The sequence below is a fragment of the Mastacembelus armatus genome, chromosome 9, assembly GCF_900324485.2.
Source record: "Mastacembelus armatus chromosome 9, fMasArm1.2, whole genome shotgun sequence".
In the NCBI taxonomy this organism is placed as follows: Eukaryota; Metazoa; Chordata; class Actinopteri; order Synbranchiformes; family Mastacembelidae; genus Mastacembelus; species Mastacembelus armatus.
In genome coordinates, this window is record NC_046641.1 from 9078786 (window position 1) to 9089507 (window position 10722).

The 10722-nt window shown below is 38.9% G+C and overlaps 1 protein-coding gene across 1 annotated transcript; it reads right to left on the minus strand.

Moving 5' to 3' along the window:
• Window positions 1-388: 388 nt before the first annotated feature.
• Window positions 389-8926, minus strand: got1l1 (glutamic-oxaloacetic transaminase 1 like 1). Its single transcript, XM_026320680.1, has 8 exons — window positions 8727-8926; window positions 7363-7544; window positions 7010-7133; window positions 5842-6059; window positions 5582-5732; window positions 4517-4682; window positions 4113-4255; window positions 389-3403 (listed from the first exon to the last, which is right to left on the minus strand). The coding sequence occupies exons 1-8, from the start codon at window positions 8890-8892 to the stop codon at window positions 3264-3266; spliced, it is 1290 nt and encodes a 429-aa protein (XP_026176465.1). The 5' UTR covers window positions 8893-8926; the 3' UTR covers window positions 389-3263.
• Window positions 8927-10722: the final 1796 nt, after the last annotated feature.

The following is a 10722-nucleotide window of genomic DNA, read 5'->3' on the forward strand; positions in this document are numbered from 1 at the left end:
TTTATAGATCAGTCATTGATAAACAAAGAATAAACACTATCCAAAGGAATTTCCATAACCCAGAAATGTTTTTGTGACATAATTATATAATTTGTTAGCACTTGTAAAATAGTTGCTAATCGCAATAAAATAAACATTTATAAAAGGTTACTTCATTATAAAGTCATGGGTATTGATGTCTGATCAGTATTTATTGCAGATAATGCAGTTTGACAATTTAGCTATTCAAACACTGTTCAGGTGCTTGTTTATATTCAGATATTTTCATGATCCTCATGAAATGGTTGTCTTTTTTGTTATAAAACCTAGTGATTTCTGTGTGTGTGTGTGTGTGTGTGTGTGTGTAAGTTACGTTTCCATGGTAATATTTACATTTAGGCGATCCTCTTTATTAACACATACAGGGATAAGGGCACGTCGAATATTATGGATGTGTGTCAACAACTTATTCCAAACTTGTGATATGGGGCTGGTATCTGCCAACAGTGTACATGTGTAGACATGGTCAAATGCAACTCAATGGGCTCCAGACAGAGTCTAATGACTCAGAGTCTGTATGATGTTGGATGTTGATTATCCTCGTTGTTCATCCAAGGTCATTGAAATAAAAGAGTGAGCACGCTGCCTCCATTAAATACCTTGTTGCACCCTGTTTCTCAGAACTAAACAGCATACAGTGACAATAATGGCACATCTCACAAATGAAAGCAGAGCTGGCAAGGATATAAAGTTAGTCAGATGAAACCCCTATGTTTTCTAAAAAAAAAGAAAAAGTGTTTTTCCTTAATAAAATAATGCTCATTTTGTATTGCTTCATTATTTCTACACAGATGTACATAATAGAGAGGCTTAGTCATTGATGTTTTTAGACAAACAGTCATTTGCTGTATACCACATTCATATCATGTGGAAAGTCATGTGATGGAAATGAAATGCACCTAAAAACATTAGGATCATATCACAATTTAAAGCAAAAAGGAACAAGAAAAAAAAAACTCTTCACAGGTGAAAGGTTACTATGTGGGAAGCACCCTACCTCTTAAACTTGCACCATTAAGAAAATTAATCTTGAAATAAAATGTTTTCAATAAAATAATTTAATTTTCTCTTATTTTGCCATTTTGGACTTTATACTTCTTTTGCAGTCAGATATGAGTGTAGCTATCAGTACTACAGCCCTGCAGAGCCATTTTAGTCAAGGTTGTTTACTTAGCAAACCTATCTGCTTTATGCACAGGGTGTTTGTGTAATACAGTTGAGATCTATTTTTCTACTTGATATTCACAACTGAAAGGATTTCATAAAGCATCCTTTCTGCTTAGAATGCAGTAAGTAATATACAGTATGGCTGGCTGTCAATGGCTTATCCCTATAAAGGTTACTCTTTAGCCACAGATAAGCCCTATATACCCTATTAAACAGTGCTAGTGTGTGGGAGTCTGGACATCATATACAGATTATCTTGTCTCTAAAGGATAATATTGTCCTGATTCCCCTTTGGGACTTCCTGCCAGGCACCTTTACTCTGAAGAGACTTCCTCATTCTCTCGCACTGGTCCCTGGCAGCTTCACCTAATTGATTTCACCTGTTGTTAATCTCCTTTGTTGTCTCACTATATATACTTCCCTGTTCCCTTTGTCGGTGCTGTGGCATTGCCTGATGACTAGGAAGGTGTATGCGTCTAACTCTATAACCGTCTCATTCGGATATTCTTAGTTTCCGTTTCATTCGGCTCTTAGTTGTTATTTTTCCCTATGCTCTGGTGATCCCAGGAGGAAATAAAACTCTTTTTGTGTTCTGCATTTGGGTCCTACCTCCTCTCCTTCTCACCAACTCATGACAAATAAACATACAAAGAGCTAATCATATTTTTAATATTCAAATTAGAACAACTCACTGTAAACTCAGCTAATATAAAACATCCCCGTTTATAACATTTACATGCTACATTTCTATTTGTAAAGGAATAATTAAGATATTAAGGGAAATATGTTTATTGACCTTCCTGTCGTTAAGATTGACACCTGTCTAATATTACACTTTAAATATGAAGGTATTTTCAGCAGCCTGCATGTTTAGGATCATTTATACTACAGATTGTATGAGCGCAAGAGAGTGGAGAGTAGTTAGCTTGGCTCTGTACAAATGAAACTAAATCTGCCTATCAGCACTCATAAAGACAACACATTTGTCTTAACAGATCAAAAACCAAAGTGTAAAAACAACAATTTATAGTATTGTCACGGTGGTGGAACTCCCAGTAAAATGTAGTAATTATATTAATGGACTTCTTTACACTTGGTTTTATACAGATTTAACAAACCAGAGTTTTAGAGCTATGGCTGATGCATGATTTATGCTACAGTTGGACAGAACAAAGCTAAAGAGCAAAGTTAAGCTAACAAGCTGCTGATTATAGTCTTATTGAGTCTCCCAGTTATGGCAGACTATAAACTGAGCTGAAAAATTATAGATATACAGTGAAGTTTTTACGTCTCTGAGCAACTGGCAGTGTTTTGTTACAGAAAACTAAACACAGTTTCATATTTACTGAATATTACCAGTGGTTGAAAATAACATAAGTACATTCACTCAAGTATAAGTACAGTTCTGTGGTACTTCTACCTTACTTGAATATAGCCGTTTTTTCAATTTTATACCTCTGCTCCACTTCACTCCAGAGGCAAATACTGTACTTTTTACTCAACTACATGTATCTGATAAATTCAGTTTCTTATAAAATATAATAAATAAATGATGATGTACTATAGGCTGAGATAAGACTTGATCACCAGGGGAAGCTAACCAGGTTAATTAAGAAATTATCCCAAACTTTACTACCTGCTACTTTAAACTTTCTATGCATTAATGGACTGTTAATTATAGTACAATGACATGGATTATGCTGAAAAGCACCGTTCTGCATATAGAGTACTTTCTTATTACTCTACAATTGAGTATGCTTGACTGTATGTTGAGTATCGCGCACAAAACACTCATGTCTTCCCATATGAAAGGCCATCAGAGCCTGGTTCTATTACAGTTACTGATTGGACCTCTGTCATAAAAAGCCAGTGGCAACTCAATAAGCAATCATATTTTGCTCTCACATTTTTCTATGTTTAACTGCATTTACTTTGCAATATCTGGACCTGCAATAGTAATCAGATCGTACTTGAAACTCAGCCATGTGGCATATGAAAGGTTCAATCTGAATGTGTTGCCTTTGACACTGATTTCAGATCTCGATCAAGTCACATAGTCAGAGCGAAGTGGTAAGCGCCAGATGGATGGACTCGGCCACATAATCCAGGTTACGGCCGTTGATTGCACTCACATTTAGACAGCCACTGGGAAGGAGGTACACATGTCTCCTCTTTGACAGAAATTCTACCTGCTGACCTAAAGCAACCCAAAAAACACAAAAAGTACAGTGAAAGAACATCAGTACTTACTCTACCATGGACCACACCATGGACTTTGTTGCCTTATTGTAGAATATTATAAAATAAATAAATATAGTATTTCTAACAAAATATCTATCTGGAAAAGCTTAATTTCATAACCATCCATTTTCTATACCCGCTTATTCCTTAACCAGGGTCACAGGGATCAGCTGGAGCCTATCCCAGCTCTCTTTGGGTGAAAGGCAGGGGTACACCCTGGACAGGTCACCAGTCCATCACAGGGCCACATAGAGACAAACAACCTCACACACTCACACTCACTCCTATGGGCAATTTAGAGTCACCAATCAACCTGACATACATGTTTTTGGACTGTGGGAGGAAACCAGAGTACCTGGAGGAAACCACTCAGCCATTTCATAACCAATAAAAGCTACTGTTAATCAATCAGTGTCTGTAAACATCCAGTAAAACACAGATTAAGGTTAAGCCATATAATTATACAAGAATAAAGCAAGCCAATCAGTGTCAGCCTGTGAAAAAAGTACGGCATGTGCCAAATCAATTCAAGCCAAATGTACAGAAAAGCACTAAAAATTATTATTATAGGTATTTTTCCTTATTATTAGTGGCATGTGTACTGAATCGTTCTCTACTTGATTATTAGAAAAGCAGCTCAATTAAAGAAGCTGTTTACTCCTCACCATTCAAGCCAATACAACAGTAGAGTCCACCCTGTTGAGTCAAGTGGTCCCAGCAACCTGGAGTTCCCAACAGCCTCAACCTTTCTTGCAAAATGTGTCTAATCAGCATACATCTCTCGACAATCTGCTTAACTTCTCCCTGCCTGGGAAACAAATTGTACAACATTTGGGAAATGATAATTACAGTATATAATTAAATACCTGCTAAATGTCAAAGAATTAAGTGGGGAAAGGGTGCACAGTTTAAATGAAGGAGTTTGTCAGTATCATTAAAATTAGCACACAGGGATTTAACTTTTTGAAGCCTTGCATGCTTCATCATTATAGGCATCTACAGATACAGTAGCAATGCTATCTCATTAGTAACATTTTATAAATATTCATTCAAGTTGTGTGTGACTCACCATTCGACAAGATGTGCTGGGTTACTGAGTACTGTGGCAACAACATGTGCTCCTCCTACAGATGGTTGGGCCCACAGTGATCTGACTATTTTGTCAGCTTGAGACTGCACAGATAACAGGAGGGAGTTCTGTTTTAAGACACACAGCAGGTGTCCTACAGGCTCACCTGGTGGAGAGAAGTAAAAGCAGATAGTGGTGGTAAAGAAACACTAGGTATGTTTTCACAATAGTAATGTCATTTTTTTTTCTCTATCTCTTGTAAAGCTAGCACTGAAAAGAACACTTAGGGATTAGAAAATAAAATATGCTACTCAGTTCTAGACAAGTGTATATTCACTGAGTTTTATAGAAACAAGGAAAAGGCTGATCTGCCTCACAAGTTACCTGATACTAAAACAGAGCCCTCGAGAAAAATTGGATGGAAACAGACAATGTGACTGTAACTTCTTTGATACTTTGAACATGCTTTTTCTACCAAATAATGGGTTAGACAAACATGAAAATGTAGTCATTCTAGTCCATTGAAACTAACACCATCTGACTGCACAAAATAAACAAACACTGAAGATTGACTGGCTATATTATCTTTTAATATCAGAATAGTGCTGCACGGTGTACCGATTCTAGAAAGCCATCGCGAAACCCTGCTGTAAAAAATTGGCCTGGGATGCCGGAGGACTCCCCATCAGTGCACTGAGCTTGTCTCTCCTTTTCTCTGCCTCCCTCTCTGCTCTGCTTTCTATCTTTCTATCTTTCTATCCTTCTATCCTCCCCTCCCCTCCCCTCCCCTCCTCTCATTCTCCACAGCACTGACATCGTCAAAATATCTTTCTTGATGTTCTGTTCTGTCCATTAATTTTCCTGATGGTTTAGTATTTTTTTCCATGGTATCATTTCAGCAGTGGTCTCAAGGTACTTAGGCAGGTATTGGTAGCAATAATTCTGGTATCATGACAACACTATATCAGAACAGCTCTGGGATGTACTTTGTGTTGATTTAACATTACGAAGTGACACACCTTGGAAGTGACATGCGTAAAACCTTGGAAAAACAGACTTTCTCACCGTACAGTCCAAAGCAGTGGGAGAATGACTGAGCACAGAGGAGCTCGATGCCCTGCGAAGCACAGTACTGTACAGGCCAAGCGTCCCGCTGTAAATCCCCATAGCAGAGAGCCTGAGTAGGCAGCAAGAGGAAAGGGAAAAGCCTTCGCCTCTGTTGAAACAGTGCCAAGACAGTAAATGATAATTTAAGTAGGTGTGAAGAGCTACATGCCTAATAAAAAATTTTTTAGCCCCTGTTAAAAAACGTACACATCCATTACCAAGATTAGTTGTATAATCATGGTCCATTTATTCTGTGAGAGGTCAGCTCCAGTTGGATAATGGGCAGATGCTGACAGAACAACAACACTTCGTTCTGGTGCCTTCTCCAGATCCTCCAGAAGCTTCTCCAAACAAATGCTCTGCTGCTTGTCATCCCAGTAATAATAATCACGGATATCTTGGATTCCTGCTGCTTGGAAGATTCCAGCCAGTGAGTCTGCAGAGAAGATCAAGGCAAAGTATTATATTAGATGTCTAAAGCAGATCAATGCTGCCTTAGACCTCAGGATATATGAAAAACAATCAATCATTTTCTTTCATTTTATAATGTTTTAACTGAATTATCTGACCTTCCAGCATCTAGGCTGAGCTGTATTTGTAGGCTGAATAAAGTCATTTTACATTCTTCAGTTGCTGTCTCTATCACATGGAGTGTGTTTTCACATCTTTGTATATCATATTATGATTTGGAAAATTTAAATGAAAGGTTCACATCAAGGACAACACTGTTTTCTGTACCTTTGTAGTTTCCCCAGTCTACGAATTCCACTGAAATAATCCACATCTGCATACATTACATGATTATATTGTATCTCGAAGATGTAAAAAGCTTCAGTGAATGTCTGACATGTCCGCCAAGATTTATGCATTGTCTGCACATTCATTCTGTTCATTTTCAAGATCTTTCCCTCTGAGATCTCAGAAATTGTGTTGTGTTTATCCATCCATCCATTATCTACCACTTATCCTTCCAGCATTGTGGGGGGCTGGAGCCAATCCCAGCTGACACTGAGCGAGAGGTGGGGTACACCCTGGACCGATCGTCAGTCTCAGGACTGACACATAGGCACTTACACTCCCACATATGCACAATTTAGAGTCACCTATTAACCTATACATTGTGTAAATTATGTTGCTATGGATACAACTGCTGTCTGCTGTATGTGAATATTTCCTTCATTTGTGGTACACATATGGGTCATCCTCTAGTCTGATAATATGATGTCAAGGTAAATGTAGTGGACACAGGTGCAGGCACCTTCCATGATCATTAACTAAAGAACAGTGTGTTATTTGTGTTTCAAGAGCTAAAGTGTACCAACATTTTAAAGCCAATGCACCTGCAGGTCTCTAAATGCTGCTCAGAGGAAATGAGGTTTTACTTACCTTCACAAGGTGAAGAGAGGTAGACCGGCCCGCACCAAGGAGCACTGACGTCATACCACTGCCTCAAGAGTTCAGCCCCAAGACGCACAGCTGCAGTAAAGCCAGGAGTCTGGATACCCAACACCTGAAACAAAAGTCAGGAAATACCAACAATTATTTATGTGTCTATGATGCCAAAACACGAACACTGCTCTTGTCTTCACTCACTTTGAAGCTAAATCCACTGCTCAGTGCAGTAATGACAGTGCTGATTGATTTGATGAGCTGCTAAAGGCTACTGCTTCATCTCTGTATGCTTGTTTCTAATTTCAATGTGAAATCTATTACAATGTACATGAATGGCTGAGGATTACCCGGTTCTCTAATAAAGGCAGAGATCTCTTCCCCAAAGAAACCTCAGTCGCCCGGCGAGTGAATTCTGTCAGACCAAAGGAAGATGGATACTCAGGTCGGAGAGTGGGATCTACACTCAGCTGTTGCTTTATTTTTCCTGTAAGTCGTAGTTCAAAGGTTTTGCCATCCTCGCTGTAAATCTCTGCAAGACAGTTTGCAACAGGTCTATCATTCAACAAAAGGCTGTGTCCAACTTTGAAAAAATCATTAAGATATTGAATTTCTTATTCTTTTCTTATGCTTAAACGTGTGTTTCAGTTTTAATGTGTATATGTGTCTAATTTGTAAATATCAGATTATCGAGAAACAAACAAGAATCAGGCCGTTCAGAACAACAATCCTGGAAAAGGTTCACTGTCCAGGTAAGATACAGATATTCTAGTGTTTGTTTGAATCATTGTCTTAGTAGCTCATCTGTTGCATTTAGAAAGAGATCCATAAGAAAAGCTCAGTAATTTTAGCATTGATCTAAAATTAAGTTTAAGAACACTCTGATCTACTGAGACCCTGCAGCTATCGTAGTCACCCAGCTTCCTCCAAGAATATGTGTTAAGCTGTACATTATTTCTGTCATGACAACAGTCTAATAACACAACATAACAATGAACATCTCCATAATCAATTATAAAAGCTGATGCAGACTGATAGCAGCAGGTGTAATACTAGTGGTGATAAGTAGCAGTACTTCAGTAGAAATTTTACTGGAATGTAAATTTATATTTTTATTCCACTACATTTCAAATGTAATTCTGACTCCAATGCATCTGTGATCCATCCATTATGCATCTGCATCTTTTTCCAGTGAAAACTTCAAACCTGCGACATCTTTATGCATATGATGCTGCAGATTTGGTAATTAAAGTACTTCAAATTGCTCCAATCTTAAACAACTGAATTAGAAAATTCAACATGTACAATAGAGCAGCATTAATATTTATCCAAAAATGTAATAAATAATTGCAGTAGCGTTCAGGTGGACCATTTTCTCCATGATTTATGTTTTTACTTTTTACTTAAGCAGGATTTGAATACAGTCCTACCATTAGTCGCTTTATTATTATTAATTTATTATATATTACACGCTGCCACCAGTGGTCGAATAAAATATAGGTCACCGTGCCACTGTAAATGTAAACATAAAACACCACCACCAAAATAACCCTAAACCAAACCAAATGAAACCACACCAACAGAGGAACACTGGCTCCTACAGATACTTTGACTTAAGTAGCAGATGTGAATACTTGTTCCACTACCACGTGTTTCCAGGGGCTCTCATGCTTCGGCTTCGGATAGAAACAACAACCCGGATGAGCGGACTCACCTTTTCCTGCCAGGTAAACCTTCCTGCCGTGAGTATCGCTGTTGAAGACGGACAGTAGCTTTGTCTGGGGACTCGCTGTAGCCGCTGCGGTCTGGTTATTAGTAAACACAGAGAGATGACCTCCTGGGCCTCCATTTTGGCTGACCCCTTTTTTAGGTCGGCTCATCTTGGATCCAGCCAGCCAAATCCGCCCGCTAGCTGTGAGCCTTTTGTTTGGACGCTGTATCCAGGCGACAGCACGTATTTGGATACAGTCACCCCGGCAACGGTGATAGATGTCACTTCCCGACGTGTGGCTCCGGTGAGTTCACTTTGAGCCATATCAAACAGACGAGCCTGTCTGGAAATGAAGTCATCTGTTACTGACTTTAATGAAGACAAGGCCGATTGGCTTCAGCCTGTTGAGGTTAGTTTTGGCGGGTCTGCAGGTGGCCTGCAGCCTCCTTTAAAGAATTAAAACACGATGTGATGCAGCATTTGACTGTGGGCTAAAGGTGTTTTGGGTTGACTGGAATCAACATGCAAAAGATTTTCTGCTTGGTCTTTTTGAATGATCAAACCTGGGTCTAACCTGTGGAGTTTGATACTGTTTGCAGTGTTAATTTGCTAGGGATGATATCAAATCTGGCAGAGTAATATCACCAAATCACATTTCCTTACTTAGAGCCTGATAAAGAAAAGACACCCACATTCCACTCTTGATCTTCAAGATATAACTGAACGGACCAGTGCCAGAGCATCAGGCCTCTGGGAAGTAGAGCCCCCCCTCTCTGGGTTGAGAATAGAGAAACAGACATTTCATGGGAATGAAAGTGGAGCAGAGAATCTCACAGTAATTGAAAACTGAGAACAAAAGTAGATGTGTTGCAGCCAGACCTTGTACTTTTATGAAGTTCTGGCAATCACAAATCACTGCACTAGATGGCAGTGTATGGCTAAATCAGGCAGTTATGTGTGACAATTAGCTGATTAGGAGTCATTTAAGAAGGAACTATTTAAGACATGCACATTTCTCCCCCGTCTTATCTACTGTGTTGTCTGCTATTTCGTGCAAAACTTCAGCAATAGTAGTATTACTGTGTGTGTGTATAGTATACTACTATACTATTGTATAGTGAATCTGTCCCACTCGGTGGATTTTTCTTGGTGTGACTGCTAAACCTCAGCACAGAATTGTTACAGCGGAAAGAATTGGCTTTTCATTTTATTCCAAAGGAGTGACAACAAAACATGCACCTTTGACTTGGTCCATTGCTGAACATGTTTTCCTTGCATCAGGACTGCATTGTTGCTACAGTTGAACTATTTGTGTTATGTCAGGTTATCTCTGTTTGCCTTTGTTTCCCTTGGAGTATGAAAAATGGCAACATGATAACAACAAAATGGGCCCACAAACACAGGAACAAAACTACAACAGCAAAATTCCCATAATGACGCCACTATTGATTTTATGACTCCAGGCTTCTAGTCTTCTGAGAAAAAGACTTTGCTGCAGTCTAAGATTTACTGTTCTACTGTCATAATGAGAGCCTACCATTAGTTAGAGTAGTGAGAAAAAGGATGACATAGCACAGGTTATAAGCTGGACCTACTGGTATGTGCCTCAGTCACGCTACCATGTCACAAGGATGAATCCATGATGCTCTATCTAATTAAGGTGTTGTTGACTCAGTTGAATTAAAGGACTCAAACTGCTGAGTCTGGTGTGAAAGGGCCTTTTTGTTGTCCTTGTTTGTTTTAAATGCCCTGTGTTATGTGAATATCTGTTTGTCCTGAAGAAAACTGGGCCGTAACACCCAGCTCTGGACAAACTGTTGACGCAGTAAAGGCTCAGTGGAAAAGATGTGTTAAACACAGCGCTGCATGTTTATAGTCCACTGATTTGCATGTGCAATACAGAGAGAGAGAGAAGAAAAAGTGGAAAAATATGTCCACGATTAAAAACATTTAATCAAATACCATCCACATTGCAAATGCATTCTCTAAAACAATTCCT